Consider the following 25,253-nt stretch of genomic DNA (forward strand, 5'->3'; position numbering starts at 1 on the left):
ACACTGCCGAGCAGGTGATTTTACCCCCAAGACTACACACTGACTGACTGCTTCCTCTGCTGCCTCTTTGAGCCCCTGCACCGCTACTTCCTGGGCAGGTAGGCTCCCGCGAAGAGGGTCATCTACCTCGGGCGCATTTGGCTCCCAACCTCCCACTGCTGACTCCCGGCCATGCTAGCGATTTGCTGGCTCTGCTGCTGGCTCACAGGCATGCTCACAGGACACCCTCTTCTCCCGATGATAATGAAGCTCCTTCGTCACCCGGCTCCCAACTGTGATCAGCTACATCATCATCATCGAGTAGTGTCTTCATGTCACTGATATCCTTCTCAACCGTCTCTGGTTCAGGAGCCTGACCGCTCTCAACACCAGCTTTCACACCACTCTCCTTATCACTACTTGCCTGCCTAGCGGAGGAAGCAGCGGACGTCTCCTCCACATCTTGGCTGGGCAGTAGCTGCTGACTGTCCTCTAGTAGCTCTTTCTTGCTGAAAAGTGGAGCAGAGCCTACAGCATATAATACTTCTCGCGGTGAGGGAACAGAAAAGGACAGGAGCAGGTTGAGGACAGGTGAGGGCACAGGGCCTGCTCCCGGGTCAAGCCAACTAAGGGTTGTGTCTGACAAACCCACTGACTCTTGGCTGGGGGTGTCTGATGTAAGTTTCGCCGAAGTCGAGTCAACCATTTAAAAACCGCTGGGTTGCTGGTCACGAAACAACCGCTAGCTAACACTGGGATCTCAGGCCTCTCGAAGTGACCCCTGCTGCCACAGCACCTTACTCTGCTGCGATCTCTGCCTGCGCCGGAAACATTTAGGCCTCTGCCACTCCACTGTGCAGGGCCTGGCACTTCTCTGCCTGACATACTGTTAGATCAAATAACCAAATGTTAGATCAAATATTTTTTATTTCGCCACTAATACACAGCAAACAAGGCCTTAAAATATATCACTGCACCGCTGAACGACAATTAGGCCCTCATTTTTTTCTATTTTTACACAAAAGACTTTTCAACAGATAAGTACAGCCATGAATGGCAAATATTTTTGTATTTCACTAGTAATACACAGCAAACTGGGCTGTAAAATATCTCACTGCACCACTGAACGGCAATTAGGCCGAAGTTTTTTTCTATTTTTACAAAAAAGGCTTTTCAACAGATAAGTACAACTATGAACGGTGAATATATTTGTATTTCTCCACTAATACACAGCAAACTGGGCTGTAAAATATCTCACTGCACCGCTGAACAACAATTAGGCCCACATTTTTTTCTATTCTTACATAAAAGGCTTTTCAACAAAAGGAAAATATATTTCTATTTCTCCAGTAATACATGGCTAACTGGGCTGTAAAATATCTCACTGCACCGCTGAGCGGCAAAGATATTTTTCCTTTTTTCCACTAATGCACGCAAAAAGGGGCTTTAAAACACAAAACTGCACCGCTAGGCGGCAAAGATATTTTTCCTTTTTGCACTAATACACGCAAAAAAGGGCTTTAAAACAGATAACAGCACTGCTAGGGGGCAAAGATATGTTTCCTTTTTCCACTAATACACGTAAAAAAGGTCTTTAAGACAGATAACTGCACCACTAGGCGGCAAAGATATTTTTCCTTTTTCCACTAATACATGCAAAAAAGGGCTTTAAAACAGATAAGTGCACTGCTGAGTTGCAAATATATTTTACTGGGTTTCACACGGGCGTTGCGGATTAGGGCCGGATGCGTTCAGGGTGCGATCAGTGAAACTCGCACTATTTTGCAAGCAAGTTCAGTCAGTTTTGTCTGCGATTGCGTTTAGTTGTTACGTTTTTTCCGCGCGGGTGCAATGCGTTTTGATGCATTTTCACGCGCGTGATAAAAAACTGAAGGTTTACAAACATCTCCTAGCAACCATCAGTGATAAGCGCATCGCACCCGCACTTGCTTGCGGATGCAGAGCGTTTTTCACGCAGCCCCATTCACTTCTATGGGACCAGGGCTGCGTGAAAAACGCAGAATATAGAACATGCTGCGATTTTCACGCAACGCAGAACTCATGCGTGAAAAATAATGCTCATGTACACAGAGCCATTGAAATGAATGGGTCAGGATTCAGTGCGGGTGCTATGCGTTCACGTCACGCATTGCACCTGCGCGGAAAACTCGCTCGTGTGAAAGGAACCTAATACACAACAAAAAAGGGCTGTAATTTTCACACTTCACCACACAACGGCTAATAAGCACTTTTTTCCCACTAATACAAGCCAAAAAATGCTCTAGAACATATACAGTCAAGTCCATAAATATTGGGACGTCAACACAATTGTAACATTTTTGGCTGTATACACCACCACAATGGATTTGAAATGAAGCAAACAAGATGTGCTTTAACTGCAGACTGTCAGCTTTAATTTGAGGGTATTTACATCCACATCAGTTGAACGGTGTAGCAATTACAACAGTTTGCATATTTGCCTCCCACTTGTTAAGGGACCAAAAGTAATGGGACAATTTGCTTCTCTGCTGTTCCATGGCCAGGTGTGTGTTATTCCTTCATTATCCCAATTACAATGAGCAGATAAAAGGTCCAGAGTTCATTTCAAGTGTTCCATTTGCATTTGGAATCTATTGCTGTCAACTCTCAAGATGAGATCCAAAGAGCTGTCACTATCAGTAAAGCAAGCCATTATTAGGCTGAAAAAAACAAAACAAATCCCATTAAGAGATATAGCTAAAACATTAGGCGTGGCCAAAACAACTGTTTGGAAAATTCTTAAAAAGATGGAGCTCAGCAACACCAAAAGACCTGGAAGACCACGGAAAACAACTGTGGTGGATGACCAAAGAATTCTTTCCCTGGTGAAGAAAACACCCTTCACAACAGTTGGCCAGATCAGGAACACTCTCCAGGAAGTAGGTTTATGTGTGTCAAAGTCAACAATCAAGAGAAGACTTCACCAGAGTGAATACGGAGGGTTCACCACAAGATGTAAACCATTGGTGAGCCTCAAAAACAGGAAGGCCAGATTACAGTTTGCTGATGGTAGTGATGGTAAGAGAAGAGTATGGAGAAGGAAAGGAACTGCTCATGATCCTAAGCATACCACCTCATCAGTGAAGCATGGTGGTGGTAGTGTCATGGCATGGGCATGTATGGCTGCTCAGCCAAATGCTTCAGAACTCATTGGACGGCGCTTCACAGAGCAGATGGACAATGACCCAAAGCATACTGCAAAAGCAACCAAAGAGTTTTTTAAGGGAAAGAAGTGGAATGTTATGCAATGACCAAGTCAATCACCTGACCTGAATCCGATTGAGCTTGCATTTCACTTGCTGAAGACAAAACTGAAGAGAAAATGCCCCAAGAACAAGCAGAAACTGAAGACAGTTGCAGTAGAAGCCTGGCAGAGCATCACCAGGGATGAAACCCAGCGTCTGGTGATGTCTATGCGTTCCAGACTTCAGGCTGTAATTGACTGCAAAGGATTTGCAACCAAGTATTAAAAAGTGAAAGTTTGATTTATGATTCTGTCCCATTACTTTTGGTCCCTTAACAAGTGGGAGGCACATATGCAAACTGTTGTAATTCCTACACCGGTCACCTGATGGACGTAAATACCCTCAAATTAAAGCTGACAGTCTGCAGTTAAAGCACATCGTTTTATTTCAAATCCATTGTGGTGGTGTATAGAGCCAAACATGTTAGAATTGTGTCGATGTTCCAAAATGTATGGACCTGACTGTATAACTGCACCGCACAAGGGCAAATTAAATGTAGAAATATTTCCTTGTAATGAACCCTGTTAATGCCTGTATCAAACAGCATCCTAATAGGAACGGTTTGCTGGAATTACAGAGCTGTATAATGGCAATTTGTATCGCCAGACAGTGCAGCAAAGTGTAATCTGATTGTTCCTATTAACCAGGCTGTAACCTCCCTGACTGTACCCTGTGCAGTGGAATGATTCCTCCATATCCTTTCACTACACCTTGAATACATTTTTCCTGCACTTGTAAATCGTTTTTTTGAGCACACAATTTTTTCTATCACTGTCCTGCAGACACGTCTCTCCCTGCACTAAGTACGCTGGAGAATGACAGAATCTAAGATTGCTGCCGTATTTATACGGCTGTGACATCACAGGACTGGCTGGCTGATGATTGGCTGCATGCATGTCAGTATGGGTGATCCAGACTTCCTTTCTCCAAGTCCTTACACGTGCATTAGCCATTTTAGGAAAAATGCGATTCGTTACGAAGCGCAAGGTAATTTGCATTCAATGCGAATCAAATTTTTCCTGAAATTTGTAACAAATTCCACTTCGTCAGCTTTGATTAGTTCATCTCTAATTACTGACAACACTAAATACCACTTACAAGACATTCTCTTGCAATACTCTTCTGTGGGCATCTTTATCTAGGCCTATCAAGAGAACAATAAAGCTGTCCTACTGTCATGCCAATTCTACTAAACTACAATTTTACTAAACATAACATATTTCCTTCACAGCAGCAGTAAACTAACAATGATTTACCTATCTCATTGTGCTGACCACTTCAGAAGGACAATATTTTGTATTTCATTTTCATTGGTATAATACTAACTAAATTAAATAGAAAAACAAAGACATGTTAATAAAATGTTTGCCATGAATATTGCATTAAAAAATATTCATTTCTGTTAGAAATGTTTTATCTTGAGCATTTTAACCATCAAAATACATTTTTAGAATCCACACAAAAATGTAGACCAATTATGAATAAAATACATGTTTCTTCCTACTCTTGCCTTCTATGGCAAGGGATCCACAGGAAAAAATGCTTAAAAGCTTGTACTGGACAGGTATATGTGATCTGGTAGTTAGACTATTCTGTCAAAGAGTTCTTCCCTCGGGATATCTGTTCTCCATTGTCCATGTATCAATAAAATTGCATGTGGTGCTTCATTTTTATTTATTTTTTGCATTTTAAAAATGTTATAGAATAAATGCTAATGAGATAAACAGAACTTCCCTAATTCTCAGTGAGAATTACATTTTCATAAATAGAACTTGGTAAACATGAAAACATTAATATTATTAATATTAAACATTCAATTCAAAACCTCTACATTGTCCTGTACGTTTTTCAGAAGAATAGACTACCAATCACAAAAGACAAAGTAAAATATATTCCATTTAAAAAAATATTACTTTTATGGTAAATTACAGTACCTAATATTATATTGCAACATAAGTAAAAGAATCAAAACTATCTAATTTGAAATATAAGAAGTAAGGAAATATGTTATCAGAAAATAATCTATTGTTTAATAACATTTTTATGTTTAAAGGGAACCTGTCACCAGGATTTTGGCCATAGAGCTGGGGACATGGGCTGCTAGATGTCCGCTAGCACATCTGCAATACCCAGTCCCTATAGCTCTCTGTGCTTTTATTGTGTTAAAAAACCGTTTTGATCCATATGCAAATGAACCTCATATGTGTCCTGTATCCGGAGATGAGTCCAGCGGAAAGGAGCCCAGCACCGCCCCGCGTCCTCCGAATCTCCTCCTTGCTGGCTGATGTCACAGAGCTGGAGCGCCGAAATCTCACGATGCGCGAGCTAGCGCATGCGTAGTTCGTTCCCTGTGCTGATGACAGCACAGGGAATGAACATGATGCCGACACTGCGCATGCGCTAGCTCGCGCATTGCGAGATTTCGGCGCTCCAGCTCTGTGACGTCAGCCAGCAAGGAGGAGATTCGGAGGTCGCGGGGCGGTGCTGGGCTCCTTTCCGCTGGACTCATCTCCGGATACAGGACACATATGAGGTTCATTTGCATATGGATCAAAACAGTTTTTTAACACAATAAAAGCACAGAGAGCTATGGGGACTGGGTATTACAGATGTGCTAGCGGCCATCTAGCAGCCCATGTCCCCAGCTCTATGGCCAAAATCCTAAAGACAGGTTCCCTTTAACATATATTTAAAGAACGCTTTAATGATATTTTAAATTTTCCATGTCAATATCTTTATTTAAACAAAAAACTTAAAATCTTGCAGTTTTCACATTGGCCACTAAGCCTAATAATAGTTGCCATTTCTTGGTCTGTAATACTTTACTGCAGTTACCTGCTTATCTGTCATTCTAATCCTGCCTGTAATGATATCACCTCTGTTCATAGATAAAACAGGATGCACCATTCACAATAGGTGATTGTCAAAGCTTATCTATTCTTTCCTTGTACAATGATCTCTGCGCAGGTCACAGATCATGCCTAGAAAACTCTCCCAGAGAAGTCAAGGATGTCCCCTCCAGACCAATGTTTCTATGGCCCATCGGGCTGCCGCAAAGCAGTTTTTTTTTATGCTTTTTAAATACTGTTAAGAACAGCTCAAGCAAGATGGCAGCCGCCATCATGTGTCTGGTTTTAACTAGCAGATACAATTTTTCGTGACACATTTCCTTTAATAGTAACAATAGTAAAATAAATACATAAAAAATAAAGAATGTATGGTACACACCAACAGACAATGATAAATATGTAAAATATATTTGTTGACGACAAGATGAAAAAGTACATAAAAAAGATATTCCCGCAATATGACCTATTAAAATGGGTGCAAGGAAAATCCTGGTAAATGTAGAAATAAGAAAACATAAATAGCTTCTTATAGTATGAAAATAATATGGGAATAAGTGAAATTGTAGGAGATACATTTATAATGCCGATCACAGAAATTTAACCTCTCAGATGCCATGATCAAATGTGATCACTGCATCGGAACGCTAAAAACCAGAAGTGCCGTGCTTCCAAGCCTAGAATGGCTCTCTCTGAAGAAACTCTGTGTATCAGAGCTGTAGTTACTATGGAGGCCTGAGGTGGCAGGGCCCCATAGAATAACAGCAAATGGAGCTTAAAATGCAGTGCTAATTTACCACAATGCAAGCAAAAAGCGATTTGAAGATCGTAATTTCCAGACCCCAAAGTAAAGAAAATATATAAATATAATAAAAAAAAATTAAAATATCAAAATTCAAATCACCTCCCTTCTTCCCCCAAAATTAAACTTAAAATTAACTGTAAAAAAATGAACATCATAGGCATTACCAAATAAAAAATAAAAACGTATTGTTGTAATCGTACTGACCAGGAAAATGAAGGTAATAGGTCAGTATTGACGCATAGGGAATGCTGTAAAAATAAAACTCCACCCATTTCCATTTGGATTTTTATTTTTTTTATTTTTTTGAGCCTCCCACTACTTTGTATATGACAATAAACAGTGCCCTTAGAAAGTACAACTTGTTCCACACATAAAAAGTGTCATATGTATAATAAAAACATGAAACTTATGTTATTTGACTTTTATGTCTTATACTTTTCTGCTAACACAAATCTTTCTTACATTTCTAGGAAAAACAGAAAGCTAATCAGACTGACATTCCTTGGGAACCGGCGGAGTTTGAACAAGAAGATGTTTATGTGGACATGGTTGAGTGTGCTGGTAAATCACATCAATTTCACTTTTCTGTGGGCTTGGTTATTTAAAAACATATTTTATTATTTATATATCAGTTCATTGTAGCTTTGAAATGTTGGCAGAATGTACAGTTTATTGATAGTAAATGTCAAAACACTAAAAATGACTTTAAATAGGAAGAAGTAGAAAAAAATCAGTTTATGATAAGGCTACTTTGACACTTGTGGCAGGATGGATCCGACAGGCTGTTCACCCTGTCGGATCCGTCCTTCTGCTATTTCACCATGCTGCCGGACTGCCACTCCAGCCCCATTGACTATAATGGGGACGGGGCGGAGCTCCGGCGCAGCACGGCAGTGCACGGCGAAAGACCGCCGGACTAAAAGTCCTGCATGTCCGACTTTTTAGTCCGCGGCCTCTCACCGCGAACTGCCGTGCTGCTCCGGAGCTCCGCCCCGTCCCCGTTATAGTCAATGGGGACGGAGCAGTGGTCCGGCGGCACGGCGAAATAGCGGAAGGACGGATCCGACAGGGTGAACAGCCTGTCGGATCCGTCCTGCACCAAGTGTGAAAGTACCCTTACTGACCTGCTTGCTTGCGAATTGTCTTTATCTATTTTTTTTTTTTTACTGATAAATATTTTTAATTGCTAATGCATCTGATTCTTTCATCAGCTTTACAAGCCAAATGATATATTGCTATATCATGGTTCAAAAATCCCCTCCTACATGATACATTTGCATAGTACCCTTATCCCTAAGCCCCCTAAAGATTACATGGAGTGTGCCAACTACAGACCAATCTCTTTCCTGAATTTTAATTGAAAGATGTTTATGAACATAGGAACAATGCAGACTATCAGTATGGCTCCCATAACTTATTCATAAGGATCTAGCAAGGTTTGTTCCATGTCGACAAGAGAGCGATAATACATGGATGGTGGTTGATCTGATAGATCATCTCATTCTAAATCTTGAAACCAAAAATGCATCAGTTTGACCTATTCATATTAAAAACAGTACAAATCAGGGATGACCCCTTTACTGCAGCTTCTCTTAGAGATAACGATTTTAAAGAGTCAAAAAAAAGACAATGGCAATTGTTGACTTTACTCATTAAAAGCAATGTAAAACTCCTTAGCCAATTTTTCTTCTAAAAAAAAAAAAACTGAATTAACTCATGCAATAGGTATTAACATTTCCTATAGTTTTAGTTCTGCAGCAACTATGCAGGTTGTGTTTCCATGGTAACAGCCAGCAAATACATTTTGTGCAATGTAATACTGCAGTCTTGCAGCCTCATATTTTCTTCCATTTTCCGCTCCTTTGTACTAATGTTTATTTAGTGGGTGAGCTTGAAGTATTGGATACAAAAGGAATATGACTGCAGGGTAAACCACACAGTTTGTTTCTGTTACCATGGAGTTACATATTCTACAGATAAGCTGTAGTAACATAACGGTAGGACAATATTAATTAACACTTATTGCAGCATTGTTCCATTTTTGTTTTGTTTGTGAAGGCTGATAAAGTGTTCAAGAAAAAAAACGAAATCAAAATAAGCTGATATCATTTCAATTGCTGCCATTAGTGGTGTCTAAGTTGTGCATTAGAGAGGAGTGAATTTTTTAAAAATTTGCTTCAGGTCCAATTCTAACAAATAAGTCGGAAGATTAGATTCCAGTAGGACTACAAATGGATTCAACCAGAATCAAAACTGCAGTAATTGGCCTGGTAATTGGTGTATGGGACCACTCTAGGTCTTCTAAGACTCACGTGTTTTCTTTTTTTTTATCTATCTCTCCTTTTTTATTCTGTTTTTAAAATTCTCTCTCTCTTCCTTTCTTTCTCTATCTCTCCCTTTTCAAGCTCTTTGACACAAAGATAGCACTAGTAATAGTAGACAGTTATATACATATATAACTATGGGTAAGCGCATGATAGTGGTAACAAACAGCCAGTTTAAAAACACATGGCTGTGTAGGGGTAGCGGTAGTGGCAGTAGGGGAAGCATCAGCAGTACGGAACATGATGGATAGGCAGACAGCAGCAGTGGCATCATTGGTAAGGTCACAAATAGCCACTGTCAGATCTATTTATTGGTATCAGCCCGACGTGTATGAAAATCCTTACTGAGCCATGCCTGATTCATTGTCACAAATATACAATACACGCATAACAAACTGGGACAGTTCTGCCCAGTGGCATTGCAGGCCACACCGGGTGACACCAGTAGGGCCGGCGACTTGCACACTTCTCATTTATGAAGGCATCGTCATCTCAGGAGAGGATGTGTCTGGGATTCGAACCCACGACCTTCTGTATCTTTGTATTTCAGAAAAGTTTCTGCTGGGATTCAAACTTACGACCTTCAGTATGAGAGGCAAAGCATTTACCCACACAGCCATAAGAGCTGCAATGCTTTTGAAAAAATATAAGACTTCTACTGTTATAGCTGGCTAAGTGTACATCATATATAGAGCTATAGCAGAGCTGAGTGTGCTGGTGCAGCTGTCATATAGAGATATAGTAGTGCTGGGTGTGTTGGGGCAGCTGTCATGTATATAGATGTACACTTAGCCAGCTATCACAGTAGAAGTCTCATATTTTTTCTACCAGAAGCATTGCACATCTTATGGCTGTGTGGGTAAGTGCTTTGCCTCTGATACAGAAGGTCTTGGGTTCGAATCCCAGCAGAAACAGTTTTTTTTTTAATACCCGACTGTTGCTGCTATGGGGGCAGCGGGAGGCAGTTGATACTGGCACATGGGGGGAGGGGGGTTGGCACCTGATACTGCCACATGGGGGTGGGGGGTTGGCACCTGATGCTGGCACATGGGGGGAGGGTGGTTGGCACCTGATACTGGCTACTGGCACATGGGGGGGTTGGCACTATGATACTGGCACATGGGGAGGAAAGAGAGAGGCACCTGATATTGGCACATGGAGGAGGGGTTGGCACTATGATACTGGCACATGGGGGGAGGAGAGAGGCACTTGATACTGGCTCTTTGGGGGGGTGGCACTATGATACTGGGACATGGGGGGGAAGAGAGACACTTGGTACTGGCACATGGGGGGGGGTTTGGCACTTAAAAATGGCACATGGGGGGGTTTGGCACTATGATACTGGCACATGGGGGGTGGGAAGGAGAGAGGCACTTGATACTGGCACTTTTTTGGGGGGGAGATGGCACTATGATACTGGCACATGGGGGGGTTGACACTTGATACTGACACATGGGGGTGGGAAGGAGAGAGGCTCTTGATACTGGCTCTTTGGGGGGGTGGCACTATGATACTGGGACATGGGGGGAGGAGAGAGACACTTGGTACTGGCACATGGGGGGGTTTGGCACTTGATACTGGCACATGGGGGGTGGGAAGGAGAGAGGCACTTGATATTGGCACTTTTTTTGGGGTGGTGGCACTATGATACTGACACATGGGGGGGTTTGGCATTTGATACTGGCACATGGGGGTGGGAAGGACAGAGGCACTTGATACTGGCACTTTTTTGGGGGGGAGATGGCACTATGATACTGGCACATGGGGGGAGAGAGGCACTTAATACTGGCACATTGGGGGGGAGATAATACTGGGACATGGGGGGTTTGGCACTATGATACTGGCACATTGGGGGTGGGAAGGAGAGAGGCACTTGATACTGGCACTTTTTGGGGCGGAGATGGCACTATGATACTGGCACATTGGGGGGGAGATGGCACTATGATACTGGCACATGGGGGGAGAGAGGCACTTGATACTGGTACATGGGGGGGTTGGCACTATGATACTGGCACATTGTGGGTGGGAAGGAGAGAGGCGTCTGATACTGGCACATTGAGGGGGAGATGGCACTATGATACTGGGACATGTGGGTGGGAGGAGAGAGGCACTTGATACTGGCACATGATGGGGGCATCTATGGGGACACTTACTGGAACATTATTGGAGGACACTAGGCTGGCAGCCTATCAGAGGCCGGACACTGAGGGCATCTGCTGGGGCACTATATATGGGGCATTTTATACTGGTACATTATGGGGGGCACTAGCAGGAAGGGGGGAGAGGAGCACTATGGGGGAATTTACTGGGGGCATTATATAGGGGGATTTTATACTGGCACATTATGGGGGCACTCTGTGGACATTAGCTCTACTGGGGGCATTACAAGGGGGTATTTTTTGCACTGTCTATCATAAGGAAAATTATTTCTACTGGGGGGGCATTATGGTGGGCTTTATTACTTCCCCATGGTATGAGCCCCTAGTAGCAGCACCAGCCTCTCCCTGCTCTGCTATCCCTTTGCCCCTTCTCCAAATCCTTATTATGAAATCTTTCTCATTAGGATAAAACACATCATCAGTATTCCTCTACACTGTGACACACAATATACGGTATACCGCTACACTGTGTAGTCTATAAGCACCATTGTTTTGTGGCGGCGGACAGAAAATAATCTGGAAGTGCCCCTCCCGAGACCAGGCTCTGACTGCTAGGGGGGGTCTACTGAGCTAACGGATGCCCCCTATGGCAGTAGCACCACCATAGCCCGCATATATGGCTAAAAAATTATTGCTTCGGAGGGGGTGACACCATTTTCTACGACACCGGGTGACACCAGCCCTAGCAATGCCCCTGGTTCTGCCTCCCCAGAAGTCCATGAGGTCTGGAAACAGGGTATGTGCTAAAGAAAGGGCAAGGTCTAGGTACCGTATGACTGAACCTGATTGTTCAAGCAGTATGTATCTGATCTGCGTCAGGTTGGAATGGCGCTTCCATCATGTTCAGCAAATTGACGTGGCTGCTGCTGGTAATACCACAAATTCTGTTACTTGTAGTTGAGACTTACTCACTTACTCACTTTTTTGGTGGTAGGAAAACAGTTCTCCATTTTGCTTTGATAGCAATGGTCTAAAAGCTTGGCTATCAAGTAGTAATCACTTTGCTTGATGCTAATGATTAGTGTTGGGCGCAAATATTCGAATCGTGAATTTTAATCGCGAATATTGCCACTTCGAGAATTTGCGAATATTTAGAATATAGTGCTATATATTCGTATTCGCAAATATTCTAGATTTTTTTTTACTTGAACACATGATCCCTCTCTGCTTCTTGCTTGTGGGTTAATGAGAAGGCTGCAATATCTTTGTCAGAGCATAGCAACATCCCTAGCAACCAATAGGAAAGTTACCTACCCCTTACTATGTAAGAACCTCCCCAGCAGCCATTTTTTTGCATTTATGATAGAGACAGCAGTGTTATTTCTGTGCTCTGTGCTTTGGTGTGTCAAACTCATTACATTAGATAGTCAGTTAGTTAGCTTATATATATAATACAGATAGTGGGAGATAGTCAGTGTAGGTTAGATCGTGATATAATGTAGCTGATAGGTTCCAGTGCAGGGTGTTAGGTAGTGTGATAGGAATTACTGTGCTGTGATACAGACATAGTGCTATGATGTACAAGTTCACAACAATACTTAGTGCACCAATCAGTAATATGTAGTCAGACCTGCTAAAATGTAAAGTTGCACGTATTGCGAAAAAATATGCGCACCGTTAATTGCCGATTTGCAAATATATTGGAGCACTTTATTTGCATATAAAGCTATTATGTTCTGCCGTGCCAACCATTTTCTTCAGTCTCAGGAAACTTCTAGCAGCTTGAAAAATGTAGCAAAAGTGACCCACACCTGTATTCCGCGCGCATTATGCGAATATTACATTGCCAATTTTCGCAATCAAGAAAATAATCGCAAATTCTTGAATTTATTACAAATATTCACCCAAATATTCATGAAATATCATGGATTCGAATATTGCTAATGATAGGCTTGTTAGCGTGTAAGCAACCAAACATGCAGCTTACATGTCCAAAGGCCCAGTTCTTTAAGGCTATGCCCCCCACTGCGATGGTTGGTCATAGCCAGAGTTATTGTCATCAATGTCATTATCATCAGCACGTTTGCCACAAGGAGTGTCAGTCTCTTTCTCCTAGCCATGCCTCTTTGAAGAGCCTAAGTATGCAACACATATCCCTGATGAGCTGCCACTGCCTGAGCTCTAACTATTTCATGCTCCCTGCTGTGGTGGTCTTTTGTATGATGTAATCATTGACTGCTTTTAACTGCTCATACAGAAGCTGTATCATATGCAAGGTGGAATGCCAGCAAGTTGGAACTTTGCAGACCAAGTTGTGCAAAGGTAAACTGTTCTGTAGCTGCAGGTTTAGGAGGGCCTTCTTAGCCACACAGGAACATCTGAAATGTGCAAACAGTCTCCTAGACATGGTGCTCACCTTCTGCAAGCCATGATACCTTTTTTTTTTTTTTTTAAAAGAGTTCTTGAAAAATACATCTTTCTATTGTGACTGAGATAATAAGTGAGCCCTCTAGTCCAAAATGTCATTGTCTTTATTCTCAATAATAATCTGTGACCTAGGGGAAGTGAGGGAGAACTGTGTCCTGCTAATACTACTGGCTGGATGACTGGTGCCATCTGTGCTTCTGCGGTTTGCAGTACTACAGCCACCCACATTCTCAATTGGGGAAAACGTGGCGAGGGTCTTTAATTTTCCATTTCCCCAACCGTTGTCACTCTGGTGGGTACCAAGCACTTTGTTCTGAAGCCAATTTAAACAGTGAGAAGTCACAGATTTAGTACACAGATTATTAAACAAGGAAACTTTGCTACAGGGTTATAGGAAAAAGAGGGGCAAGTAAACAACCCTTACGACCAAAATATACACTGATGTTGGCTCAGTAATATACGCTTATTTTTACTTTAGAAGCTTTGCAACAGGTTTTAGGGAAAAAAAGCATAATTGTTAAATGTCTGCAGTAAAACCTACAGGTTTGTGGAAAGAGAAAGGCGCTATTGTGCAACATCTTCAGCAAAATATGCGCTGATGCTGCCAAATACACTTATTGAAGACTGGAGAATATTTGCAACAGGTTTTTGGGGAAAAAAGGCTAGCTCCTGCACATGAAATAGTACTCCAACTCCAGCCCTGGCTGTAACAGACACACAATACACTGACTCACCCTATCCTATTCCTAATGATAAAATCTGACTTTCTATCAAGTAATTCAATCTACCTAACTAAATATATCTTCCCAATCCCTAGCACTGTCCCTGGAATTTGTAATGAATCCAGTTCATTTAGAATCAATTCTCTCACCTCTATTATGCATATAGTACATATTTGTGTTTTTTTGTCAAATTTGGTCCCACTTTCTTATGAAACACTGAAAATGTCTTTAGTGGGTAGGCACTGGTGGAGTCTTTTCAAGACTGACCCACCTTACAGGCACCAATCATCTCTTCTCCATGCAGCATGCACTTCCATTGCACAACTTGGTGATGAATGTGGTACAGGCTAAAACCATGAGTTACACTTGATACACCTCTAAATCCTCACCATTATATGATACATTCATATATATGCCATAAAAAGGGCATAGAAGCTTAATAAACATGGTGACAAATTTCTGTGTATTTACACCAAAAAACTGCTCTATATACATTAACAAAATTTCCCCACTATCCTAAATGTTATGAATAGTATGAAATGTTATTGGCTATGAAATTTATGTACAGATGCCAGATATTAGTTTTTAGAATTTTTATTTGCATACATCTTTACTAGCAATGTTATTGCAAAACTAAATCAAATAGAGATGTGTAGGTGTCTTGCTTGGGTTACGTGCGGCACCATTTATAAGGCTTATCTTTATTCTAAAATTCTAACAGCCCATCAACAATCTTCAAAAGATTCATGTTTAATTGACAATGAAATGGACATGGATGCAATTAATGAAATGGAACATAAAGAAAACAAGGAGGAATATGTTAAAGAGCATGTGGAGAACAAGGTTTCAGACAGGATGCTGGAAGTGACTAATGAGTATTGCTTTTTAATCCCTGCTGACAATCCCTCAAGAACCTTTAAAACTGATGACCCTTGTTTGCAAGGTATGGAACAAGTGTCACATACATAGATAGCATGTAGGACCACTATGTGTTTTCCAGCTCTTTAGATTTAAATTATAATAATCATACTAATTTAGGAATATCAAACAAATGATGCATAAAATGTTTTTATCCATATATTACTGTATGACATTATTATTTATAGAGATGAGCAAAGTTTTGAAAAATTCAATTTGGCAGCTTCGCTGAATTTTGACAATAATTCATCACAAATTCCTATGTTAAAACCCCATCATGATCATGAGGTGACATCATCAGTAATCATGCTCAGGGCAGGTCCTTCAGCAGGTCTGTTCCACTCAAGAGAGGAGCAGACTGCCTCTGCATGAGCAAGTGGATGAGGTGAGTATTTTTTAGCCATTGTAGTTAAAGTGAATAATTACCACAAAGTGTGATGAAATTCCCCTTCGCAGGGAAATCAAATTTTTCTTAAACTTCAGATCGAATTCCGCTTCGGATGCTTCATAACGCTCAACACTAATTATTTGTACTAACTATATAATGGAAAAGCGACAGCCTTTCAGTACTAATATTTGGGACTTTGATACCCTCTGTACTGTAAAATCTTGAATCTTATGCAGCAAGCCTTTGATGGAAAGAATGGGAGTAGTGGTAGAGGCAGTGATGGTAGTCACTGGCAGTAGTAATCACAGTAGCAGTCCTCACTCAAGGCGCCTCTTTGGCCCATCCAAAAAGAAAAAGAATAGGAGGTGGCACCCACCATCGTAATCCAAATAATTAATCTCTTTATTTCTTCCCACATATACATGGATTGTACAAAACAGGTAGGGGCGGACAAACATCACATATAACACAGACTTTCATGCTCCTGTGCTTCCTCAGGCCACTAACGTTAGTTGTTATTTAAAGTTGAGCACTCGCAAGAAGCATCGAGTGGGCCCATTTGTTGGTGGCGTATTACCCCGACACTAAGATTAAACAAGGGGAGCTAGTAGTGCCACCCCATCTGTTTCTTTTTGAGTATATGCTTCTTGGCCCATGTAGTGAAGGGGAGGTGCACCCTTTCTTTTTCTTCAGGCGCACCCTGGTTTGGGGGTCTCCAGTCTGGTGGCAGGTGGGGTGCCGTTGGTGTCAGTGGGTTTTTTCAGGTGCAAGGCATGGCTCCTATGAGATTGGCTCCATTGTAAAAAAAAAACAAAAAAACACTGAATTAAAAGAAAATAATAATTATTAAAGCTACTGCTAGTCCAGACTGAAGCACTGCCCAGTAGGTGTCATATTTATGCCCAGAGAATACTTAATGCTTAATGCTCAGATAAAGCCACTCTCTTCCCAGATAGTATTTCAACAGACCTGCAAGTACTATACATAATTTATTTTGAATCAAATCGTTTTTATTGAACCAATAAATGCAAAATATTATAAAAACAATACATTGTTTTTCCTTACTTTATCCACCTTGTGGAATCGACATACAGCAGTGTCAATAGAAAATACATAATTTATTTAAAGGGAACCTGTCATGTAAATGCAATGGAAGCCACAGACATCATGTTTTAGAGCAGGAGAAGCTGAGCAGATTCATATATAGTTATATGTTATTGCAAAAGACTCAGTAAAACTTGTAATTTGTGCATTTAAATTGCTGATCATTCTGGGCTTTGAAGTCAAGAAGATGGTCCTATTAGTGATTGACAGCTATCTCTTTATACACAGCCATAGAGGGAAGGCCATCCATCACTGATAGGACTGTATCCTCGACTGCAAAGCCCAGAAGAAGCAGGAATTTAAACATATAAAATACATGTTTTACTGAATCTTTTCCCACAAAACTATATCTCAATCTGCTCAGCTCCTCCTGCTTAATAACATGCTGCCTTATGCTCAGACACCATGTTCAACACGACTGGTTCCCTTTAAAGAAACTTGGGTTACTAGACCCAACTGCTAATACCATTTCTATAATTTAACTAAAAGTCCCTATTACAAACAGGCACTATAAATTGGCACCCGCTTGCAAGCATTATGGGTACCATAGCCGCCTGTAGCCTACTGTTTTAAACAGCTGGCACCCAGGACTAATATATGCGACCAATGATAACATCAATCACATACATTTAACCCCTCAGATGCCGTGGTGAAATGAAAATAGCATCTGGGAAGTTAAAAACTGTGAGCGTCCACTCCCGGCAATGCTCCGGCTTCCCCTGGTGAGGATTGGGGGAGCCGGACGATGTGTGTGGCAGTCCCTGTATTTAGGAGTGGTACAGGGCTGCTGCAAATTAGTTCCTATGGTGAGCCTGCCTGTGGCAGGGCTCCATAGTAACTTAGTGTTATTCTAATAAACTCCAATGTTAATGCATTGGAGTCTTCTAGAGAAGCAATCATCAGATTGCTTGCTATAGTTCCCTAGGGGAACTATTAGTAAGTGTTAAATATATATAAATTCAAATCGCCCTCCTTTCCCTAAAATAAAAATACATAAATAATTTAAAAATTTTTTAATAATGGGCCAGGGAAAACCCCCATACTATTTTATTAAAATATAAAAATATTTATCCCATACAATGAATGATGAAATGTAAAAAAAGTCAAAGTGGGCGATTTACAGTTTTTTGATCGCTTTACCTCTCACAAACAATTGAATAAAAAGTGATCAAAAAGTTATACACACCCCAGAATAGTATCAAGGAAAAGTTAAGATCGTCCCATCCCGTACACATAAAAGTAAAAAAGTTATGGGGCTCAGAATATGGCAACACAAAAGGAAAAAAAAATATTTTATTTTTTTATTTTTTTTCAGAATTAAAACACAAGAAACACTATATACATGTGGTATTGTTGTTATTGTAGTGACCTGGAGAATAAAAGTAACAGGTCAGTTTTACAGCATAGGAAACAGTGTAAAAACAAAAACCCATAAAACAGGGGTGTATATTTTTTTTATAATTCCACCCCATTAGAATTTTTTTTCCGGCTTCCCACCACACCAAAATAAATGGAGCGGTGGCATGCTTTTCTGCCCAGCTGTTCCTTCCATTTCAAGATTAGGACACCTTCCCCCCATTGGATATAACTTGTTATAACCGGAATTCTCCATTAATGTTATGGAATGTGCATGCAAATCATCAAGATCCGCTGATGGCAGCTCCCGTTGTAATTGGCAACCAATAACATCTCAGATGTGTTCGATGGGAGACAAGTCCAGAGATGCTGCGAGCAACATGCGGCCTGGCATTGTCCTGATGAAAAATTAGTCCTGGGAAACCTTGGAGAAGTGGCCGTACTAATGGTTCTATGACCAAATCAATGAAATACTGAGCTGTTACTGTACCTGACAAGTAGACAAGAGGTATGTACCTTAAATTATTCTACCCCACACCATAAACCCTGTAGTAGAACTGGTGAAGACGTTTTCATGGTGTTGCCCACTTGGTCTTCTGACCAATCTCTGGCTATCCAAACCTCCATTCCAGCCTCCATTGCCATCTTGCTGTGCACCATGATAGTCAGGTGGACACCATTTCACTAATTATGTGACTTCTGAAGGCAATTGGTTGCACCAGAACTTTTTATGGGCCTCCTAACAAAGGAGGTGAGTACATACGCACATGCCAGTTTTCTGTTTTCTATTTCTAAACAATAGTTTTATTTATATGTTTTTCTCATTTCACTTCACCAACTTAGACTATTGTGGTCTGATCCATCACATACAATTCAGATTAATAAAACATTGAACTTAAGGCTGTAAAAAGTCAAGGTGGGTGAATACTTTTGCAAGTATATATATAGCTATGGGAATTAAATAATAAGGCAGCACTACTCACTATTGTTATAGCTACTCCGGTACGTGGTGGTGCCTGTAGCATTAAATCCTGGTCCTAGGATTCCAATGGTTAACAGTGTAGAATAAGCCACGGCACTCCAGAGGGATTCCAATCGATTTCTTTTTATTACACCTTGTGCAGCAACGTTTCAACCTAACGGTCTTTATCAAGCTCCCAGGGAGCTTGATAAAGACCGTTAGGTTGAAACGTTGCTGCACAAGGTGTAATAAAAAGAAATCGATTGGAATCCCTCTGGAGTGCCGTGGCTTATTCTACACTATAGCTATGGGAATACACATGGTAATGGGTGGTAACAGCCTGTTCAACCGCTTGTTACCTGTTTAACCGCAGATGGTCAGTACTTAGCTCTACAAGGACTGTTCTAAATGTCCTTGCAGAGTTTGCAGCTGTTTGCTGTTCCTACAGCTGCGGGACAGCAGAAAAGCACACTGAAACTGTTCACTAGAGAACTAGAGAACCTAAAGCTAAGGCGCCTTCCCACTGGTGTAGGTGTATAAAATACCTATGGATTGCCAGCGCTAGAGACAGGCTGGGAAGCCTTTAAAGACAAGCGAAGGCCATGGCCTGCAACAACCACATGGGTTGTTGGCAGCCATGCCCACTGCAGGTGGATCCCAACCACTGGCACAACAGGGAGAGAAGGGTAATTGACATGGTGCCCATGCCCATTCAAGCAGGTTGGCGATGGGTATGGGGCTCCACTGAAACACTGCTGATGCTGAAGTTTATGTGGTAAGGACACAAGGAATGTGCTGGAGCAAGGGCATAGTCCAGGTACGACTGAACCTTGTTGTTCAGGCGGCGAGCATTCATCGGCTGAATGCTGTTGCACCACATTCAGCAACTTGTGCTGACTGGTGCTAGTGCTACTCCTGTTGCTTATTGTAGCAATCGTGGTGGCAGAGGAGACGAAGGCGGAGATAGGCCTAGTAGTCATGGGCAGTAGGTGTCTGTTTGGTGAAAGTTGTGTCAATCTGAGTACCGTACTCAGCATATCCATTCTCTGCATGTGAAGAATGGCTTTCTTGGCTTTCTTATAAACAGTAGCAAAATTGCAACAGTTATTTTTGGGGTAAGACCCACATATATTGGGTGATCCGGCTTACTTCCCCTCTGGTGTGGTGCAGAAAACTCCCGAGGGGAACTGAAACTAGAACTGATCCCATAGTTTTTTATGTAATGGTTCATATACATCAAACACATAATTTATGACTCCAGATGTCAAATAGTGCCAGACACAAAAACGCTGCATTCAATGTATGGAAGCCGGATCTGTGCACTGAAGTGCAATACAGATATTTCAGTTGTGTTTGGCTCCTGGCTGAAAACAACTGGCCAGGCAAAACTGATATATGTGAAGCGGACCTAAGAAATATAGGCTCAATTAAACATCCTGTGCAATAACACACAAATGATGTTTTCAAAATGATGCCAACATAAAGTAGATATATGGGGAATGTTAAGAAATAAATATATTTATAAGGTATCACTTTCTGTTTTAAAAGAAAAGAAATTTAGAAAATTGAGAATTTTTCTACAATTTTGGTAATTAACTAATTATTTGATTTTGTTTGATAAATAAAGGTGAAATATATTGACTCAAATTTACAACTGTGATGAAGTACAATGTGTCATGAGAAAACAATCTCAGAATGGCTTGTATAAGTAAAAGTGTTACAAAGTCATTACCACATAAAATGACACATGTCAGATTTGCAAAAAAATGGCATGGGCAGGAAGGTGAAAACTGGCCCAGGATAGAAGGGGTTAACATCACTTATTCACCCATCCACACCTCCCTTTGATGGTCAGGTTTCTCAGTCAGTAGTCTGTAACTCGATATTCACTATATCCTTTCATGGGTGCATTGTTGATATCATACAGTAACCGGGTGAGTTCCTTTGTTTGTCTAAATAGATCTTCTGGATGATCATAGGTGGCTGCTAAGGTTTAGACAGCATAAATCAAGAACACTAAACTGTCCCTCTCCGGCACGCTCAGACACGTTTCTGATTCTCAGGAGACCCTAATGAGGTGCTTACCATGATGCACCGATTAATAAAAACGTATCCAGAGCATATTTTGTAACTATCATGGATTTGAGCCTTGTTGCCTACTGAAGATGTTGCTTAATTCACCAGTGGAGACGACCCTGGGCAAATATTTTATACATGGGTTCACATTAAGTTTATCGCATAGGGCCAGATAGGGCCTAATAGGGACACTGAGTGGGGTTGCTCTACAGAGGGACATAGTAGGGACCCGCCTAACAGAGACATTTGCTTTACATAGGGACAGAGTAGGGACCCACCTAACAGAGACATTTGCTTTACATAGGGACAGAGTAGGGACCCGCCTAACAGAGACATTTAGTGGCATGTATTTATGTTGTTTAACCCTTAGAAGCCACCTATGATCACCCAGAATATTTATTTGGAAAAACTAAGGAAGAGCGAAGAACTCATCTCATCCCTTGTTTCTGTATGATGTGCACAACGCACCCATGAAAGGATACTGCAGACAGCAAGTTGAACTACTGACTGTGAAACCTGACCATTAACGGCAGGGATGAGTGGATAAATAACCACCTGTGCTAAACAAGAAATTTGGCTGTTAATAAGACAGTTAATAAGACTGTTAGTGTTGAGCGAGTTGAAGTTAAGAAAGTGGACTTTGATCCAAATTTCAGGAAAAATTTGATTTTTCCTGAAATTTCCTAGGACTTCATGGTAACAAATCAATTTTCCCTGGAATGGCATTAAAAAACAAAAAATACATACTCCTCTCATCCATTTGCTCACTGAGAGGCTGTTGCGGCTATCTTGATTGAAGAAAAAGTGCCAAATCTCGTGCGCGCTGATGTGTGACGTCACCATGTCATCATGCTGGCAGGGCATGGTGACATCATCAATGATTTCACTGCGCCTAGCCAAGCAAGCAAATGGATGAGGCGAATATCAATTTTTTTGTTTTTAAGCCATGATTAACTTCTGAAAGGCCTCAATGTGACTGGCATCTGAGGGTTTCAATGATGGGGGGAGGTGTGATCGCCATTCCCCGTCATTGCGCCAGCTACATACAATGGAATGGGATTTGTGACAAAGTAATTTGTAATGAGTTGAATTTCTTTATGAACTTCGGCAAGGCAGCCAAATCGAATTTTTGATAACTTCGCCCATCTCTAACGACAATGTAATTGGCCTTAATTTTTTTGACTCTACGATTTGGTGTTTTAATTTAGCTGAACTTTATTATTTTAAATTTTTTATTAAAAGTTAGATTTTAAATGCTACTGTTTTCCGTGAGTAAAATTTATGCCTGGAACTATGATTTAGTGCCATTTGTAGTAAATGTAAAGTAATGGCTCAATAATCAGCTGTTCACCCAAATTAAAAGGCCAAGCTAGATGATAACCAACCCCAGATTCAAATGCGAGGCAGTTGCATAGCAATTGCCCAAATAAATTTAGTAACTAGGTGAACATGAAGCAACAGGGAGATCCCTGTTGCTCATAACAATAACTATATATTATAACATCTCTATAACCAGCATATGGCAATTATTCCCACCCAGAGGGAATTGAGATGATCATTTGTGTACCCATATTTTTGCCTTAGCTAAGCTGACCCCAGTAATGTCACAGCAATATTCACAGAGCTAAGTTTGTAATTAAAAATATTAATGCAATTTTTTCTGTTTGCAATCTAATTTGAAACTTTATCTCAAAGTAAGGCAGACTTTTTATCGATGAATATGATCCACAAATCTTTAATTAACATTGTTTTCATGTGATGATATTGTATAACCAGAAAGATTTATTGGTTCCCACCGTTAGCTTATTTGACTTTTCTGACAAAAGCTTAAAACTTAATTAACTAGGAAATCCAATTTGTTTGAATGTTGTCCGTAGACAAGATAATATGGGATCAATATGGTTTATCACAGCCCTGGTGTTGCAATTCATTTCAGGATTTCCTTGATGTTCTGATGACAATCATTCCTTCTTTGGCATCCACACAAGTATTTTTAGTGATTTTTCTACAGGTCAAGCATATAGATTGTGTGCTTATCAAGCAATGTCAGTAATGCATTTCTAATATTTGAATTAAGAGCAAAGCCCAATAACAGGATTTATGGTGAGGCCATAAAAAAAATCCATTCTATTCTATACAAAAAAGTGAAATTGCTGTGCTCACGCCCCCTACCCTCATCAAAGAATATCTTCAATGTAATGTTGTAAAAGAGGACCATTATTTGTCATTTAAATGATATATGTATTTTTGAGTTTAGGGCCATTATTTCTAAAATTTGTAGTTTGTGTTCATTTCCCAATTCTGTTTTTGCATATGTGCCACATTTGAATGTTTCAGCTCATCAAACAGCTTTTTAATAGCAGAGACATTTTTTTTATTTTCAATGATGATTTCCTTTATTGAAGGAAACATTCTGCTCTGACCTAACTGGTCCTATGTAAAATAGTTATTTGCCCCTTAGGTATGAAATAAACCAATAACCAGATTTAATTAGGTTTAGTTTCATAGTCAGCTGTAGGATATCCACTTAACAGCTGGAGGGCCGCAGGTTTGGCATCTCTGTTTCAGGATAATATTCTGTGGACTGCATTCCACCATAAGAGCATCATATCAACAGTCAAAAATGGTGGGGGTAGTTTCATGGTCTGGGGCTGGTTTGCTTCTGCAGGATCTCAATACCTTATTATAATTGATGGAACCATGAGTTTTGCTCTCTGTCAGAAAGGAAGAAGAATGTCCACCCATCCGATCATGGCCTAACACTCAAGACAATGATCGGAGGTAATGCAGCAAGACAATGATCGCAGACAAGCTAGTGCATCCCTGAATGGCTCAAAAGAAACAAAATGAATACTTTGGAGTGGCCGAGCCAAAGTCCTGATTTCCATCCCATTGTCATGTTGTGGCAAGTCATTAAACTGGTAGTTCACCAAGATAAATGGCGTGATGGCATGCTTTTCCAGCTAGCTATTCCTTCCATTTCAGGGTTAGGACACCTTCCCCCCATTGGATAAAACTTGTTATAACCGGAATTCTCCATTAATGTTATGGAATGTGCATGCAAATCATCAAGATCAGCTTCTGGCAGCTCCCATTGTAATTGGCAACCAATAACATATCAGATGTGTTCGATGGGAGACAAGTCCAGAGATGCTACGAGCAACATGCGGCCTGGCATTGTCCTGATGAAAAATTACTCCTGGGAAACCTTGGAGAAGTGGCCGTACTAATGGTTCTATGATGAAATCAATAAAATACTGAGCTGTTACTGGTACCTGAAATGAAGACTAGAGGTATGTCAAAGTCTTGACTTCTATCCGATTGTCATGTTGTGGCAAGTCATTCAACTGGCAGTTCATGATTAACAAACTCTCTAATGTATCAGAATTAAAGCAATTCTGCAACGAACAGAGGACCAAAATTCCTCAACAATGAATTCATAGACTCATCGCAAGTTTTCACAAATGTTTATTTACAATTGGTATTGCTAAGGCACAATCAATTATTAGGGTTAGAGGGGAGGTTACTTTTCACAATGGTGACATAGCTTGTAAGTAAATCTTTATCATCAACAAGAGATGCATTTTGTGTTTACTTTTTTGCCTTTATATTACATTTAAATTAAGGCCCCTTTACAGTGGCCGATCATTGGCCAGATAATTGCTAACAAACGTTTGTAGGAATGCTCGTTAACAATTATCTGCAGGTATAATGGTGCCAGCATTTACCCGATGAACGAGCAAAATAATAAATACACAGCAATGTAGGAGGTGTATACAGAACGCTGGGGGGTAAAACACGGGGGGTTGTCTACATATGTCAGTGTACCTGTCCTAAAGATTATATCGGCAAGACCTTTAGGGAGCTGAGACGAAGAGTCTGCAAACACGTCAATGACATAGCAAAGAAGAAGGACACCTCAGTTGCTAACCATGTTAATGATTTACATGGAGGAGATCCAAGT

General features: G+C 40.8%; 1 protein-coding gene across 1 annotated transcript in view; it reads left to right on the forward strand.

The window, feature by feature from the left end:
- The window catches only part of BANK1 (B cell scaffold protein with ankyrin repeats 1), a 265,057-nt gene that overhangs the window by 200,712 nt on the left and 39,092 nt on the right, over nucleotides 1–25,253 (forward strand). Inside the window, exons 3-4 of the mRNA XM_044277573.1 lie at nucleotides 7,385–7,475; nucleotides 15,208–15,429. Of these exons, the coding sequence (XP_044133508.1) occupies nucleotides 7,385–7,475; nucleotides 15,208–15,429 (313 nt within the window). The remainder of the gene's footprint in view (nucleotides 1–7,384; nucleotides 7,476–15,207; nucleotides 15,430–25,253) is intronic.

Source organism: Bufo gargarizans, chromosome 1 (genome assembly GCF_014858855.1).
Source record: "Bufo gargarizans isolate SCDJY-AF-19 chromosome 1, ASM1485885v1, whole genome shotgun sequence".
NCBI classification, from domain to species: domain Eukaryota; kingdom Metazoa; phylum Chordata; class Amphibia; order Anura; family Bufonidae; genus Bufo; species Bufo gargarizans.